General features: G+C 48.6%; 2 protein-coding genes across 14 annotated transcripts in view; both read right to left on the bottom strand.

Annotated features, from left to right (window-relative positions):
* Positions 1-367: 367 nt before the first annotated feature.
* SNORC (secondary ossification center associated regulator of chondrocyte maturation) lies at positions 368-11,263 on the bottom strand. 3 transcript variants are annotated; one of them, XM_054639630.2, is made up of 4 exons: positions 9,811-11,263; positions 9,153-9,266; positions 1,202-1,387; positions 368-506 (listed from the first exon to the last, which is right to left on the bottom strand). In XM_054639630.2, the coding sequence occupies exons 2-4, from the start codon at positions 9,244-9,246 to the stop codon at positions 397-399; spliced, it is 390 nt and encodes a 129-aa protein (XP_054495605.2). In that variant the 5' UTR covers positions 9,247-9,266; positions 9,811-11,263; the 3' UTR covers positions 368-396. The 3 variants fall into 3 exon arrangements, with proteins under 3 accessions (XP_054495605.2, XP_054495607.2, XP_077039944.1); XM_054639632.2 differs by having other exon boundaries at positions 1,202-1,384; XM_077183829.1 differs by having other exon boundaries at positions 9,153-11,263.
* Positions 11,264-11,394: 131 nt separating this feature from the next.
* The window catches only part of GIGYF2 (GRB10 interacting GYF protein 2), a 74,435-nt gene continuing 68,457 nt past the window's right edge, over positions 11,395-17,372 (bottom strand). For all 11 annotated transcript variants that reach the window (XM_077183785.1, XM_077183784.1, XM_077183786.1 and 8 more), the window contains 6 exons: positions 17,089-17,292; positions 16,766-16,966; positions 16,320-16,479; positions 15,705-15,874; positions 15,246-15,393; positions 11,395-13,177 (listed from right to left, as the gene is read on the bottom strand). In XM_077183785.1, coding sequence (XP_077039900.1) covers positions 13,110-13,177; positions 15,246-15,393; positions 15,705-15,874; positions 16,320-16,479; positions 16,766-16,966; positions 17,089-17,292 — 951 coding nt within the window. In that variant the 3' untranslated portion in view covers positions 11,395-13,109. The remainder of the gene's footprint in view (positions 13,178-15,245; positions 15,394-15,704; positions 15,875-16,319; positions 16,480-16,765; positions 16,967-17,088; positions 17,293-17,372) is intronic.

Here is a 17,372-nt window from a genome sequence, read left to right as displayed (position 1 = left end):
TGGCCCAAAGGCAGTGGGTCAGAATGGGGTTGCACATGAACTTGGGGTGGCTTACACCCATGAACAACCCTTCCCTAGGAAAGCTGTGCAGGGTGATGCCCAACACTGTTACCATCACCCAGACTAGACCCAGAAAGATTCTTTTGAGCTCCCAGCTCAAAGCCACACTTGCCACAGGTTCCTCCTGAGTGGGGTTGACAGGCCCTGCCAGATCTGTGCCACCCAGGAGATACCACATGCACCAAAGCACTCGATGCATGGCTGCCCAGCACAGGGCCTGCAGTGCTTTTCCCATATCCTTGGCACCATTTCTCCCAGGGCCCCAGGCAGACAGTTCAGGAGCAGTCGAGGGCTGCAGACAGGCCGGTTGTGTAACAGAAAAATGTTTTATTGAGTTCAGGAGGCCGAGAACTTTCTCAGTGTGATGACAACCAAGGCCACAAGCACAGACGTACCCAGGAGGGAGGCGATGACAATGGCACCAATAGCTCCGGGCCCCAGTGAGCCTGCAGGAAGAGAGAAAAAGGCACGAGGTCAGCAGAGACAGTGGGGCCCAGATGGGAAGGGCTGCAAGGATCACCCCACACCCAGCATGTCCCCAGCATGGCATCAGGCCACACTCCTGTCCCAGAGCTCCCTGCACTGGCCGTGTCCCAGGTGTCATCCTGTGCACCTTCGGGCAGGGGGCTGTAGCCGGCCACCACCACCTCAGCCAGCTCCCAGTGACAAGGACAGTTGCCACAAAGTGGGTCAGTGGTGCCCAGCTTTCCTGCTAACAGACTGGGAGAGTTGCTTCGCTTGTAGCAGGACCACATCTCAGCTGGTGTTTGCTGTCAGTCAGGAGCCACAAGCCAGGAAAGGCACTCTGCTCCCTGTCCAGGGAGCTCCTGGCACACTCTGCCCTGCAGAGCCCTACCTACATTCAGGGCAGTTTTCTTTCAGGGCAGGTGCCTGCCATGACAGGTCACGGGGCAGGAAGAAGAGTCTTGGAGCCATCTTGGGGCTGGCAAGAGCTCCACAGCAGAGGTTTTTCAGCAGGGACGTTTCCATGAGCAGGCGATAAAGGCGACCCTCCCCCCTCCCCAGCAGCGTGGCTTGAACCCCTCCCGGGAGGTGACAGTCCCACAGGGAGCAAACCCGTGAGGACATCGCAGGCTGCTGCGGGAGTGAGCCGCGGGCAGTCCCTGTCGCAGTCACTCACCGTCCCCGGTGTCCAGCCGGTGCAGGTGGGTGGTGTCCTCGGGCTCCAGCTCGGAGGTGTACGGGGGGAAGGCGGTGGCATCCGACAGCCGGGCGGTGGCGGTGGCAGCGTCGAAGGGACCGGCTCCAGAGGGCAGCTCGGGCGGCTCGTTCCAGAGGGTGGGGACCACGTCCTGCGGGTACTCTGCTGGAAGACAAGCACCCACGGGCATGGGGGGCCCGGTCACGCTACTAGTGACAAGCACAGCTCAGCAGGTCCCTGGTCTTCTGCTGCCTGCCAGGTGCCCTGAGGGCTGAGAACCCCGGTATGGCAGAGCCCTCCTCCGAGGGGACACCACCTCTGCTGAACAGCCATACCCAGAGCAGCCAAAGGCAATTTGCTTCTGTGGCAACCTAGTGTACTCACAGCACACACGGGACAACACAGAGTGCCCTGACACCCTGCAAACCTCTGCTCATGCACAAACAGGCCCCACATGAGCATCCACAGCTGGTTTACTCATGGATGCCCTTGGGACTGGGCTGGGAAGGGCTGTCACACTGCCAACAGACAGAGGCCACCGGGCCACCTGTGCTGGCCAAATTCACAGCATCTCAGGGCCCTTTTGTCCTGCACCACCAGCCCATGCAGTGCAGGATGCTGGAGGTGCTGGCACAGCACAGGACATGGCTCCCCCAGACAGGACCCCAGAGCCTCGACTTCCCCCTGCTGCACCCCTGCCATACCAGGGAGATGAAAGGCAGGCTGGGTTCTGTTTAATGTTACCACTCGTCTCCTGTTATTCCTTCCTGCCGTGGGTCAGAGACCAAGCCAGAGAGCCCTCCCTGTGTGTGGCTCAGCAAGCACTCCCTGTCAATGCCCAGCCTTGTTCAGGTGGGCTCTGGCAGGAGCAGGAGACATTCCACAGCTCCCTGCAGAAACCACTGGGAATGTTGCACTGGGATGGGGAAAAAAGCAGGGGGGAGAAAAACTAACAACATTCACTGTCAGGGCCCTCCTGAACTGACACAATGGTTATCAGGACTGGGGAACAGGGAGTCAAGAGCTGGAGCAAACAGCCCAGGCTCCCTGGGGCAAGGCACAGAGGTATCCCAGGGCATCCCAACTCTGGCAAGTGAACCTTGGTGTACCAGGGGCACTTGAAGACTTGTCCCAGGCTCTCTGTGGCCCGGGAAGAGAGATGGCAGCAGCACATCTTGGCAGTACCAGCCCCAGCTTTAAGTGCCTGGAGCCCTCCTTGCCTCCTGTGGACAGAAGGTGCTGTGGGGGGAGAGCAAAGAATCCCCATTAATGGGCTGCACCACACTTTGTTCTCCCTTTAAGATCCCTCCCTGGAACAGGGAGGGCCAAAACGCTCACCTGTCCTGAAGGTACAAACCCATTGAGAACTTACTGCAGGGTTTGCATCAGAGTAGCTCCCACCATCACCAGAGCTATTCCACAATCTTTGGAACACAGCAAAGTTCTAGACAAGTTTTGAAAGCTCTTTCTACAGGCAGAAAAGCTACCAGGGTATCCAGCAAGACAACTGCCAGGTTTAACCCTGACCCAATGAGCATCAACAGAGACAAGTTCCAGTGTGCAGCCTGTGCCAGTGAGACCCAGGCAGGAACCCAGGCAGAGCTGGGTGTAGCAGAGAACACCATGTCCTCACACACTGGGTACACCCATGGTCTCTGCACCAGAGGTGGCATCTCAGCTCCCCTGTACCTGCACACAGAGGTTTGTGTTCCACAAGAGCTCCCCACAAACACCCAAGCCTCTGCAGGGGCCTTCCCAACCTGTGCTGCAAAACCAACCAGCAGAGCTGAAGACTCATATTCCATCCCATGGCTCTTCCACAAAGTGCCATTTCCAGTGGACCTCTCTACTTTAAATCCAATGGTGTCACAGCCAGAGAATGGAACAAGAATACAGAATTCAGTGAGAAAAGGTAGTTAACAGAGGAGAGAAATGAGCAGAGCTGGGCTATTTTAGCTGCCAACAGTGGCATGGGGAAGCTGTTGGTTTAGGAACAGACCAAACATATGGAATACTTTGGAAGCCCTGGTTCCAGGCTGCTTTTGTAAGGGAGAAGCTCCACACAGAAGAGCCACACTCCAGCCATGACCTTCCTGACGCTGTCAACACGCCCCCAGACCAGAACCAACACTGCCACTGTCCCCACCTGGCAGAGGAACACAAAGCTGGAGGACAGCGTTGCTTCCTTTCCCAAGAATGTTTTTTTTCCCCAGAGCTGCACATATGCCTTGTGTGTGACCAGGGATTGGTGTTAGCTCAGATGATCTGTAACAGATGCAGGCACTGTCCAGGGAGACTGTATGACCTGGGCTGGGTCTTCCCAATCCCTGCTCTCAAAGGGAAGAGGAGGGAGCACAATCTCTTCTAACCATAGTGCAAAGGTCCCACAGGTGCCACCAGACCCAGAGGTGCCAGATGGTCTCTCCTGTTCTCTGTGCATCTAACTCCTGCTTAAAGAGAGCTGCCAGAAAATTTTCAGGGCACAGAGCTCATTTTTGATAGCCAAATACAGAGGAAACAGTCTAATTCATTTATGATGGCTGTGATTTATAAAAACTTGGATGGCTGCTGGATATGTATTTTGTTAATTCCCCTCATCCAACTGACACACACTTTCAGTCTGCCCACACAGAAAAGGCAGAATGTGCTTAACATGCATTTGCTGTCCCGAGTTCTTGTGGTTTTACCCTACTGGCACTTCAGCCCAGGGAAACACAACCCCTTTCAGTCAGGTCTGCTGCCTCAGGAACAGTTGTGAGCTCAGAGGCAGCAGCAGATTCCTGCACACACACTGAGTGAAATACCTGCAGCTGAGCCTCCCCAGGAGCCAGGGCTCACTGCTGGTCCCCTTCTCAGCTCCTGCCCCTCAATGTTGGTGGAGCAGGTGCCAAGGGCCCTGCTGTGGGCACACAGAGGGGAGAACACAAAGCAAGAGGCAGGTTCCTCCAGAGCCCATTGCTGCAGCCTGGGAGAACATCTGCTCATAACCAGCACTGTTCTCCCCACGTCTCTCCTTGAATTTTCCCTCCTAACCTAACAGCTCATGTCTTCACACACCTCCACTCCTCCAGATGAGAAGCCCAAGCACCCATCCAACTATCCTCATGCATGCAGCAGGTTTCTTTAACAAGCAGAGGTCTCACACCTGCTTCCCTGACAGTCCCAATGAGTGTCAGCCACACAGCTGGTGGCTGGGAGTGGCAGATCTCTAGTGGACCCACATCAAATGCCACAATACCATTTCAGTCCCCTGGTAAAAGCAAGAAAAGTGATGGGAAGGAGAGTTTGTGTCAGGTACTAAACCCCAACACATGCACACTATTAGTAAAGTCTTATGTCTCCAAGTGAGACACGAGGGCCTTTTCCAGTCATCTCTTGGATAGAATCTGGAGAGATTCTATCTACAGGCAGGGGACCCACTTCAGGAAGTTCAGTTCTCTGCTCTGCACCTGATGTTTTGGGTGACCACCACAAGTCCTGCTCTTCCCAGGCGCAGATATTCTGTGCATGAGCAGGACACCAGGATCTAAACATGACCTGCAGAGAAAGCAGCACCAGCATGGCCAGGCCTTCCTGCCCACACTGTCACTGTCATTCTGACTGTGATGAGGGGGATGTGGCCTGTGAACCTCAACAAATGCCTCAGTGACAGCTCTGGAGCTGGCAGCAGCCCTTCCCAAGGAAAGGGCAAGCTGAAGGGAAGCTCCATGGCCGTGGGGCAAGAAACAGCAATCTTAACTTAGCATGTAAAAACACCCAAACACGCTGCCATCTCCAGGGAGGGAGTGCAACCAAGAGCTGGAAACTAAATACCAACGTAAAGTACTGCATGTCTTGTACTCCTGTTCACCCAAGAACTTGGGAGAAATAAAGAAGCAAGAAACACACTCAAAATACATCATCCATCACAAGACCAGATGTTTAATATCTGGGAGAAAGCTATGCATTAGCTGTGCTGCCATCAGTCCAGGACCAGTCCTACCTCTAGAAAACTCCTGTGGCACACTCACATGGTTTGCTTGTCCTGGAGGGGCAGCCAGGGGCACGTGGAGGGGCTGCCAGGCTGCTGAGGCACACGAGTCACCCACCACTGCCAGGCTCTGTGCCTCAGTGCCAGCTGCTCCAGAGGGAGGAAAGCCTCCAGGCCCTGGCACAAATGAGCTCCTCCCCAGCATTAGCTCTGCCTCAGCACTGAAACACAAGCTGAGGGCAACTGTTGCTTTCAGACTAACAGAAATACAGTTGGAGAACACTTAGAAGAACAACATGCAATAATCTTATTGGCATTTTACTGAAGATGGAACTGGACAAAATGGACTAAAATTATTAGAGTGTTTTGTAGAAGGCCAGGTGGATGATGGCAGCTCTTCCTTCCCACATGTTAACACTACAAATTGTCTTATTTTAGGGAAATCTCTCTGCTGCACTGTCTTCTTCCTCTCTCCAGCACAGGTAAGTTATAACTGAGGTGAGGAAATGGGAAGAAAAGATCAGTTACCATAAAGAAATACACAATGAGTTTTCCAAGTGCAGGGGCCAGTGGAACTCCAGACACATGGGCCATAGAGAGATCTAGAGGGGATGATGGCAAATGCAACTTGACAAAACTGCTATTCCCATACTTAGAAAGAAGAAGGTGGGGTGAGCTGCCAGCACAGTGATGTGGTAGCCAGTGCCCCAGGTACTCAGTGACTGAAAGGTAAGACTGGAAGAGTGTCTGTAAGTGACAGCCCCAGGGGATGCCAACCAAATCTGAAGGAACCAGACCCTCCCCACAGGCCAACTGTGAGACCTTAAGGCAGACAGATGTGGCCAGATCACATCATTGTCCCCGAAGGTTACTTGCCACTGGCCAATAGTCTTCTTCACACAAGCTGACTTCAGCACTTCATCATCCTCACTGTCCACCTCCAACCTAGCTCCTTATTCAGGAGTCAATACCAGCATCAGAAATCTGTAAGGAGTGTTGGAGCAAAGCAAGGTTGAGTAATGGCTTACAAAGTCCTGGTTCAAGTGTGGACAGATCTGCTGGAACAACTACATCTTTTCCTGAAATCTGCCAAACAAAACCTATTTACTGCTATCCATGTTCTAGAACTTAAGTTTTAAAAAGTTTCCTAATAATCTTTGTTTCTCCTGTAGTTGAAAAAAAACCACACACAAGCTGCTACAGAAAGATGTTCTTGGTCAAGGTGTTTTCCTGTGTCTTCTCCTTTGGTGTGTGTGCTCTGTTGCTTTTTTCCCCCCAGACTCATTCTGATGTGCTACTGCAGTAAAACATATTTCCACATTAGCTCAAAACAAGCTCAGGAGCCCACATGTGAGTTTAAATACCAAATATACCCACGCTTCAGGACAGAGGCCTTGCAAAGGCTCTGTACTAACTTGCACCTCATTTGGGGCTCTGAATCCATTACAGGAATTGAAACTGGGTTTGCTGATAGGAAAAAAAAAAAATCAGTTCTTCCTGTGCTCTAGGCCTATCTGCCACTTGGGTTTGGAGAAAGAGGAAATGGAGAAGGCTAAGGTTTGTCACAGATCCTTGAGCTGGCCATTTCCTGTTGCACCCAGATGATGTAGACAAAGGGGGTTAAAGATGTGCTTGGTTGCCTCTCCATTTTTGACAAATGTGATGATGGAAAGAGCTCAGTAACTTGGAGAAGTCCACACTTTCACCAGTTGCAGAGCCCTGACCGTGCTGTCCAGGAAATGAGACCAGTGAGAAGCAGCCAAGAGGGAGAGGGGACTCATCCTGGGCCTGGGGGCTGCATGACCCCATGGTCAGCCCTCTCCAGCTCCCACTCACTCTGCAGGGCTCTGCTGGGGACAGTCAGAGGTGCTGAGACGAAAGGGCAGGGGCTGGTGAACCCTGAGGCCAGCAAGGGGCTGTCCAGCCCCAGGTGGCCACGGCAGGCACAGGGCCAGGGCAGGGCTGAAAGGAGCCCTTCAGCAGCAGCACAAAGGGCAGCCTGTGGAGGGCAAGGCCAGCAGCTCCTGTGTGCAGCAAGGCAGAGCTGCGGTTCTGATGGATACTGAGTAAACTTGTTTACAGAAAGGCAGGGCTGTGTGTCTATGTGCTGAGGCCAGAGGGCTGTCTGTGTGCCCTTCCCCTCTTTGTCTGCACCAGGCCGGAAATTTCCTTTTCTAATGGAGTCAAGGCAGAAAAAGTTCCACTGATCCTCAAAGCACCTGTACTGGGGGCAGGAACTCTCCATGCAGCAGAGAATCATTCTGTTCCTGGGGTGGCTTCCTCCTGTCCTCTCTGAGGGAGCAGGGAACAACCTGTTAGAGGCCTTACATCTCTGAAGCACTGCAGAGAAAGCACAGAATATCTCCTACACCCCAGGATCTGAATGTTGCACTCCCCAGTACAAAGCCCTTCAAGTCTCATTGCATGAGCACAACTCACCCAGTATAAGGATCAAGTAAACTTGGGAGTGCATCACAGGAACAAAGTGACACAGGGAGGCAGCACCAGGCACAAACCACAGCTGCAATTCCAGAGCAAGCACATGGAAAAGCTGGCAAGGAGGGGGGCCAGAGCAAATGCACCAAATACTGGAAATTTAAAACAGCATAGAAGAGATCCCAGCTTGGAGAGGAAGCAGACTGAATTCTCACTAGAAATCAATCACTTCCTGCAGAGTGAAATACTGCTAGTGACTAAGAAAAGACCTTACCTGGTATGGAGGAAGAGCATGGTCAGTGCTTCTGAGAGCAACAGCAAGGCACAAACTGAAATTGTGCTAAAATGATTAATGTTCCACTGCACAAAAATGAGTTCATGGTTTGAGAAGGAAAGTATCCACTTTTTAGTGCTCATTTCTTAGTTACTTTGAAGGTTTCCCTTCAAAGAAGGTGTCCTAGAAGAAGAAGATACCAGCTGCACTAATTCTGTTCCTCCACCCACAGATGTTCCAGCCAAGCACAGCGGTGAATTTCCCTACCCATATGAAAGCTCCTTTAAAAAGAATTCCATAATTTGATCTGCTAGACAGCTGGCCAGATCTCCCTGCGAGGCAAGATGCTCAGAAAAAACTGTGAGAGAACTGCAAAACAACATTGCTCCAGGTCTTGGAAGGCAGGACAGAAATTCAGGAAAACAAATGCTGTGCCTGTTATCTTGGCCCCAGCCATCTCTTCAGCCTCACCTCCACTGCATTGAGGGAAAGGCTTTGGGGGAAGCTATTGCCCATAAGAGTTTCCACCTGTACACTCAGAGCCCATCAGTGCAGGGAGTTTGGAAGTCAGTTTTTTCCCAGCTGTAAAACCCCCCTGAGACCTGCAGCCTTTGAAGCTCTGCCCCTGGCTCCCTGCAGCCAACACAGCTCTGCTGAAGGCAGGAGCAGATAAAGCTGAAATTATGAACAATCCCCAGAGAAACAGTGCCTTACACAACAGGCATCTCCCCCATTCTTCTTCCCATCACCTCACTGCAAGCAAGTCAGAGCCAGGCACCTTTCCAGCACTGCCCTGCTACCCCAGCTCCAGAGCAACCCCATAAGGATGCACACCTTGGCTTTGGACTGGGGTTTTCATGGACACTTCTGCAGTTCTGCCTAAAGCAGCTGCTGTGCTCCGCTGCAGTAGGGAGCACAGAAGGAATCAGGAATTGGCACACAGGCTTTAGCCAAAGAAAAATGTTTCTTTCCATAACTCTAACTTCTTCTTGCTACTAAAAGCTGAGGGACAGCCTGTCCCACCAATGCTCACAATAGGTGCTACTGCCATTCTGCTTAGGAAAAGTTAAAGGATTTTCTCCACTGAAAATATATTCTTGCTCACCAGCAGCCACCAAAGCTAGTTTCCCTTAATCAATTATAATTCAACACATATTTAGGGATGTTTTCAGGGAAGGGAGAAGAGAGAGGGCAGTGTAGGAAAGGATGGCCCAAAATTTTGGGTTTTAAATGCAAACAAAGCTCCTTACCTGCCAGCACAGCAGGGACCAGGATGCTGCACAGCGTTAGCAGGACCAGGCGAAGGACTCTGTGGCAGGGCATGGCTTCCCTCAGGAAAAGCATCAGCAGGAATCCTTAAAACTCTTCAAAGCACAAACAACTCAATAATTTCACTGGTATAATAAAAATTCTGTTCAGTCAGGTAAAAAAACAAAAAAAAGAAAAAAAGAAAAAAAAGTCCTTCACAAGAGCAGCTGTGCAGAGAGAGTGCACAGCCCAGCAGAGCCTCCCTCTCTGTGGCTCCAGGAGCACACCTCCTCCCAAAGGCAGCTCCACCCTCCCAAACTTGTGCCTAAAACCCCATAGGCAGCCAAGCAGAGCCATCAGGACCCTGCCAGGTCAGTGCACACTCAAGCAGTTGTTGGTGAGCCCTTCCCAGAGGCCACGAGGATGCTCCTGGAATGCCTTCCCCGGGGTTGGCCATCCCGAGGCACAGGAAATAACACAGGAGCCGTTGGGGCAGCTCAGCCCAAGAGCAAGCAGCCCATTTGAGGGCTGTGCAGGGTGGCAGGGCATTGCAGGGTGGGGAGAGCAAACAACAAGGGCCTCAATCTTCTGAGGCTAAAATGCTCTGACACAGAGCCAGAGCAGCTCCATGGCATCCTTATTCCTGGGTGGAATACTTACAGAGCTGGCCTGGGAGCCATGGGTGGTCTCAGAACTGCTGTCAAAGCCTCCAAGCATTGCAGGAGAGTCGCCTTTGGCAGGCAATGCCAGCATCCTCCTCGGATCCCAACTCCTCAGGCACCACCTCCTCCTGCCAGCCTCTGCCTCTGTCCCTGCCTCAGGGGCTCAGAACAGTTCACAGCACAGAAAACCCAGGTTTGCTTCAAATCACATTTGCAGCAACAAAGAATGGCAAATGGATGAAGTGTATAAAAAGGGGAACGCTCCAGCTGATTGTCACAGGAGAAGTTTCATTAGTATTTTGGAGCTGATATGATGATGAATACTTCATGGTTTCCCATCATGTAATGAATACATAAACACCTCCAATGTCAGTTCTTTATACTCTGAAAATATGACACAAGTATTTAAGTCTTAAATTTCAGATTCAGATTTTTTGCAGCAATTGCTTTGCTTTTTGGAGCCCCTATTTTCCCCATCCCTACTGATCCAAATGATTCTTGCTACAGAAAAGGGCCCTATTTGTCACAGAAGGTGACAAGGCAGTCACCTGAGTGCACAATCTGCACATGACACCACCTTACCTTCAGAAACACAGAAACCAGAGTATATCAGTATTATGAACAATGTATCTTCCCCACTGGTCCATTATCTACAAATTCCCAGGAGCCAAGTGAGGTCCTCAAAGTTTGATAAATCATTGCACATTTTCCCTGCTTGCATTTCTGCATTTTCATTTAGCAATCAAGAAGCTGTTCCTTTCCTGCCAAGCTCAAAACTAACACACTTTTGTGTACCTGTAACATGGTGTAGAGCAAGCCAAAATTAGCTTGCAGAAATTAGATCATACCACTAAAAAACCAGAAAGCAATTATGAACCACACACCTTATATGCTAAAAAGAGAAGATATTAAAACAAAGTCAGGTTATCAGCCTAAACATCAACTGTTCTCTCAGACATCAGCTGAACATCATGCAAGGCTACTGTGTAAGTTAGGCCTCAGCATACTTAATTTCCATGGTCAGGTGAATGGCAGGACATTTACCATTACCTTCACTGGGATTTTCCACACAAAAACAAGTATCAAAAAAGGAAACTAAGTCTAAAAAGAGAAACTTACATGGTTTCCATGTGGACTTTAGGCTGAGGGGAGAAATAAAACACCTTATTTAGGGCAGTGCACTGGAGTGCACGGGGTGGGCACCGACTGGCAAAGGAGGCTCCGTGGCCAAGTGTTTGTGTTAAGAGCAAACCAGCCATGGCTTGATCTCCCCTGCATAAACAGCACCAGCATGAATGCACACGTTTCTCTACAGACAGCAGAGGAAAATTAAAGCTTTCTTGTTAGAAATTTCCAATATCAATTTACTGGTGTTTATTTGAACTCTAAAATTATCAAGTAGAAAAACCAACCAGTATTCCTCACCAGGGAGGAAATAAAGCAGCAGCTGTTGTTCCACATCCTGTGTATTTGCTTGTTTCTTGATGAAAACTGATGCAAGTCGAGTTTGGGTGGGTTTTAGCACCAGGAATTATCTCAATACTCAGCTTTGACAAAAGCAAGCAGAAAGTTTTCTCTCAGATATAATACAACCAGGTTTTATTTAAGTTCTCTCTTTTTTTTTCCCCCCCACACTGGCAAAAGTTCAGAGGGAGTTTAAAGTTTTGTAAACATTTTAACTACCCCTCTTCCCCCTTTTATGAATTTACAAAGCAAAGGAGACAGGGAGACCAGATTTGCAACAGTTCCAAGTCTCTCCATGCTATCAGATCCAAAAACTATATACAAGTCTGCAGCAGTCTCTGTATAGTTACTGTACATGTTTGGGGATGGGGGAAGAGAGAGGAGGAGGAGGGGAAGGTGACCCCAAAAAATGAATAAACCAAACAAAATAAAATCCAAAGCCAAACTGCTCTTGAGCAACTCAAACTGTTTTCTTTAGGCAGTGATGACAGAATAACAGACACCTTTATACAACTCCACCAAAACTGCAGCATATCTCCCTTCGCAGGTTACACCCCTCTGGGGACGGGAGATGGGACCAGGGGGTTCAAACTAAGTGCATTTGGCAGTTTTCCTTCTCTGTCCTCTGTGGTGTGTGTGGGGTGGGTGGGTGGGTACGTGGAGCAGGGAAGGTGGTGTTAATCTTTCGGTGAGAGAGGAAGGTTATGACTCCATAAACACTTAGAGGTTATGGATCCCAGTGAAGGTGCGTGAAGTACTTTTAAGGTGTAGAAGATAAGCAGGGCCATCATTGCACAAAGCTTCGTCCTCCAGTGTCTCTCTCCGTGACGAAAGGGCATCTCTGCTCGATACCTAAGCACTGCTTCAAGTGACAGCCAGCTGAGGCTGCTGGCACGTCTCTGAAAGCCAGGGTCCACCCTCTCCAGAGACTACAGATCCACACTGTAAAGATCCCACTGTCTCTTAAACGAGACAAATTTTCAGGAAAAGAGCTCAAAATAAACTGGTCCTAACCCTCTGAAGGTAGCACTTATGGGGTAAATTCAGCCTGAAAGAAGAGATGCCACCCCCCTTTTTCCAGAGCAGAAGTCCCCACTTGTCCAGGAAGGCTGGAGAATGCCGACGGGAACTCCACCAGCTTCAGCATCACCACCTAATGAAGACAGACTCGAGCTTTCCCTCCAAAAATTATGTGCTGAGAAGGGCTGGCAGGGGGTGTGCAACTTCAAACCAACCCAAGCTAAACTGTGCCCACTACCGCCCCTCTCCTGTTGCCAGTTTCTAAGGGTAGCTTATGAATGCAACTCCTGGCCAGGAGAGCACCTCTTGCCCTGATGGAGCAGCCAAGTCAGTATCTGTGTGGCATTTTGGTTTTGACCAACATCTGTTAACCACAAACTCTCTCTCAATCTCGCTCTCTCTCTCTCTCTCTCTCTCTCCATATGACTGCACGTGTTGGATGTGGTAAGAGTAACCAGGAGAAGGAAGCAATGCTTTGCAGAATCCCAATTGATTTTTTTTTTCCAGGTATGTCAGCAGAATGAATCACAGCACAGTGAAAGCTTGCTGCCCAATTCAGCCTTGTTGTGAACAAAGCCTAACTCCCACCCTCCCGGGACTCTGAGCAAAGTCCACTCGGGTGGGCTGACAGTAGGAACAACGCCTGTGCAGTCCTGGGCAGAAGGGGTTTGCTGGGGCCAGAGGAAGCAGCCTGAGATGATTGATCCTGTGATTCACTGCGAGGCAAAGAACAACACAAGGTGGAGAGTACGGTGTCCAAACGGAGAATCCATGGTTAACAGATGCAGGAAAAGCCAGTTGATTTGCACATGCTCAGTAGTCTTCCAAAGTCTCTATTTCTCCCATATTGAGCCGCTCTGATGAAGCATTCACTGAAAACCCTGTGAACCAAGAAGAATTGGTGTTAAAAACCTGGCTGTGGCATAGTGTACTTGATACAAAACATCTGTTACACATGTACTGCATTTAAGAGAAAGTGAATTTAGCAGTAGTTCAGTAAGGCTACAGATGCAGTCACCCAAACTGGCTGATTTTTTCCTTAATAAACTAAAGATAATCAACTGTATATTTAGACAAGCATCACTTGGTCTCTAAAACCAGATCAGAAGACTTTTCAAGCTCCATTTAAAAGATGCCACGTGCAGAGCTAGTACAAGGCACATCTACACACGGTGGCAACATGGCTCTGCAACATCTCAAAAGGGATGTGTTTAAGTCAACTGGCTCTTGGAAGTGGCTGTCAACACCATACTTACATGGTCTGAGAGGAAGAAATGGGCATTCTGAGAACTTGCAATCACATATGAAATTATGCTCCCACACCTCAGGTGTTGTGAGCAATTTCACCCTTTAAAGTCCCAATGCATGTACCTATGACATCTAGTAGCAATTACATCTATTTCCATGCTTTTTTACAAACTTCCATCTCAGGAGTACACAGTGAAAATGTACAAAGTTACCCAGGGCCATGCACGTGGCTCAAGATGCACCCCAACTTCTACCCAACCCTTTAGCCACATGTGTTGAGGGCATGATGCACATGAGAAAAGTGTGAGGAAGAGTGAAAACACTTTCAGCAAGGAAACAAATCCAATAAATCAAATGCAGCTTTCCTACTGAAATCCCCTTTTTAAAGGTGTACAAACCCCATCTGGTTATGAGAACAGGGAAAGTGCCCCTGTGTAAGGCTACTAAACACAAAGTTGAACTTCAGTGTTGGAGAGTGCTACATTGGTTTGCTCTGTGCTAGACAACCAATTGCCTTCCACTTCAAGAGGCAAGAAATGCTCTGCTCAGGAGGTTTAGGAAAATTGTTCTGGCTCCCTCATGTGGCACTGTGGCCTAAAAGCATCTGAAATTATTCTGTAAAAGAGTGAGTGCATCCATTTTTAAAAAGCTGCATGGGCTACTTCCCTTCCAGTTGGAACTTCTAAATTGTATTTAATGATTTCTTCTTCACATTACACGAGTTGTTTTTTTAATATATTCAACTGAGTACCAAGTGGATGGGCACGTTGGGGTGGCATAAGTCAGGATTCCACCAGTCCAGAAATCACTGATTTAGCTGAAGTACTGACTTTGGTGAGACCAAGAACAGAAGAAAGACAAAAACCAAAGGCAGGGCTCTGCTAGAGCCATAAAAAAGCAGTGACTTCAGGTGGACAATACCAATACCTGCTTCTACAGCAACTGGGCTCAGCAGAAGCAGCACAGCAAAGCCTGGCCCGGTGCAGTGCCCTGGTTTCCCCGCTGTCACACAGGGCACAAACACAGACATTTATTGCACATGAACACAACAGTGACCTGTCACCCCACCGTGTCCATGCACTCACACAAGAGCCTTGCACCTTAAAAGCTACTTTAAAGGACAGTTAAAACTAGCCTCACATAAAAATTAAGAGACAGAACATATTAAAGAAATAAAGGACTGCTAATGAGGTCATGATCTCCATGGTCTCCAACTGAAAATCTGTGACCACTTCAACCTTTGCTGTCTTTTCTGACTATGGTAGAGGTTATCTCCTGGAAAAAGGTGGCAAGGCAAAGGCAGCCTCAGAAAGCTGCTCCTCATAAAGAAAGGAAAACATGCTTTTCTTCAAAGAGCAAATCAGCATTAAAGCAATAAAATAGCCATAGGTCAACTCAAAGGAGAAAAGGGAATTTAACTGAAACCGCTGAGCTACTTAAGAGGTTTCCAGGTAATAAGCCAGATATCAAAGAGGCCATTACATGAGGGAAAGTTCAACAAAAGTTTACAGAATTTTTCAAATCATTACAGAATTTTTCAAATCATTAAATAAATAATACTACTGAAAAGATTCTAAAGACATTCCAACTTTTCTACTCAAATTCAGTTTTACCATTTAAGGTCAGTAAGAATCCTCTACATTCCCCAAAGCAAACCTCCACTACCAAATTAAATGTTCATTTTTAAAAATTAAAACAGACCTAACAAGCTGGGATCTGCTCGAACCATTTTCTGTTTCTTCTTTTTCTTCCCGCTCTGCACAGCCTCAAAGTTGGACTGCTGGTTGTTGCTCTGATTGGTCTGAAAGACTGAATGTAGCGAACTGTGGTTCATCCCCCACACTGAATCCTAGAGAACAAATTAAGGACAAGATTACAGAGCACAGTGAAGTATGGGTTATTTATACAGAAAATATTTAGAGAGCCCAAAGCACTTCCTATATCCATGTGGCAACACTAGCTACTGATGTATCCACTCATCTTCCCACAGCATTTCCCAGATCACCATGCAAAAACACTCTGATCCACAGTTGGCCTCAACTGTTAAGTAGTAAAAACTGGAAAGCTGCTTTATTGTCTGCACTTGCCAGGACATTACTGAATCCAGCAGGTGCTGCCTGCAGCCTCTCACAGCCCCAGGGAGAGCAGAGGCTCCTGTACCTGCTGTTGCTGCTGTTGCCGCTGCTGACTGGCTTTCTGTTTGGCACGGCGCTCGAGGAACTGCTTGGCAAACTCCTTGGCCTCAGGAGTATCTCCCAGGTAGGCTCGGATGTAGTCATGGACCTCATAGGGAGACTCCACTTCCTTCAGGAAAGAAACAAACGTGGGAACTGCAAGAAGAAGGCAGACCGTGAGTGAGTGCATGTTGATAGCAAACACACACATGCAATAAACACCAGTGTCAATTTCTGGGTCAAATATTTGCTGGTCTAGTAGCTTGCCCTTCCCAGTTTCCCACAATAAAGCCCTATCATGCAATGCAGGATGAAACTGGATTCTCATCTATCTGCCAGATAATGCTTCCATGACTACCAGAAATCCTCAGGAGGGCTCTGGCTGACAGACTTCAGAACTTTTTCAAATTCCACTGATTTGCTACAGTTAGGACAACGAAAACCTAAAAGAGGATGCAGCCAGTTCTTCTAGCCACTATCTAATGATGTCCTTTTGCTGAGTGCATTGGAAACACTGGTTTAGTATCATTACAGTCCCTCAGAACTACTCTGTCAGGAAACAGGACAGATATTGCTCCCCTCATTTCTTTCCATCTCTTACCATCTAAGTTGTTGGCTGTGTTGAGTGCATGAAGCATCTGTTCACACCACTGAGTGAATCCATCCTGGGCTTTATTAACCCCCTGGAACAATTTCAACAGCTTCTCCTCTTCTTCTACCTTCTTGTTTTGTCTACTTGTAATACCTACAGATTTACTGAGGTAAAGAAAATGCATATAATTAGATTATCAGTTACCAGGCTTACTCACTGTCCCATATACAGTACAGTGTTGTAAGACTATTTTACAAGATGCAAACACTTTTTAAGAACAATTTTCTAAGCAGGTGACAAAATGAGCTCTGAATGGTCACCTATTAGCTATTTTTGTTGTCAAAACAGATCCTGAATGACAAGAAAAAAAAGGAAAACACATGATGTTCCAACTGCAAACTGATCATGCCAGGAGTAGCAGTATTTCTTTGCAAAAGTTCCTTCCCCTACCTGAGGCTGGCATTGCTTTTGTTTTTATTGGTCGAGTTACGAGGTCCCACTTCCTTCACTGCATCATCCCAGAAACCCATGTTTGAGTTTTTGGTATCAGCATTGCTCCAGATGCTACTGACTAGGTCAGATGCCCACTGGTTGCTGGGATTCGTGTTTAGAGAGCCCCACACTGAATTCCCAATGCTGGTGTGCAGGTTAGAGTGCTGTTGAGACATAACAAAGAGATGCTGGTTATTAGCACAGACCCAGCAGAAAAGACATGAACAGACAGAGGGAACTGGCCCAGCTGCTTTCCTCCATGTAGCGATTCGATAAATAAACGTACCGTGGTATTTCTGACTCTGTTCGGCTGCTGGTGCTGCTGTTGCTGCTGTTTCTGCATCTGCCTTGCCTCTTCCTGCTGTATCTCCAGCAGGGACTTGGTGGTGCCTGTTGGTTTGGTGACATTACCCCAGCCTGACAGCTTTTGCTGCTGTTGCTGCTGCTGTTGCTGGAGGGCCTTCATTAGTTCACGCTGCTGACGCCTTTGCTGTTGCATGCAAGACATAGTGCTTGTAAATACTTTCATATGATCATTACTATTCAAAAGCCTCACTTGGAAACTGGTTT

The sequence above is a fragment of the Agelaius phoeniceus genome, chromosome 10 (genome assembly GCF_051311805.1).
Source record: "Agelaius phoeniceus isolate bAgePho1 chromosome 10, bAgePho1.hap1, whole genome shotgun sequence".
Classification (NCBI taxonomy): Eukaryota; Metazoa; Chordata; class Aves; order Passeriformes; family Icteridae; genus Agelaius; species Agelaius phoeniceus.
This window is presented reverse-complemented; position numbering and strand designations above follow the sequence as displayed.

What these genes read in the sequence shown, in the direction of transcription:
- SNORC (XM_077183829.1), bottom strand. Translation starts at nt 9,246, where the DNA reads ATGCTTTTCCTGAGGGAAGCCATGCCCTGCCACAGAGTCCTTCGCCTG. An exon ending in GGTCCCTGCTGTGCTGGCAG is followed by an intron (nt 1,388 to 9,152) that starts GTAAGGAGCTTT and finishes CTTGTCTTCCAG; the next exon opens with CAGAGTACCCGCAGGACGTG. An exon ending in CCGGCTGGACACCGGGGACG is followed by an intron (nt 507 to 1,201) that starts GTGAGTGACTGC and finishes CTCTTCCTGCAG; the next exon opens with GCTCACTGGGGCCCGGAGCT.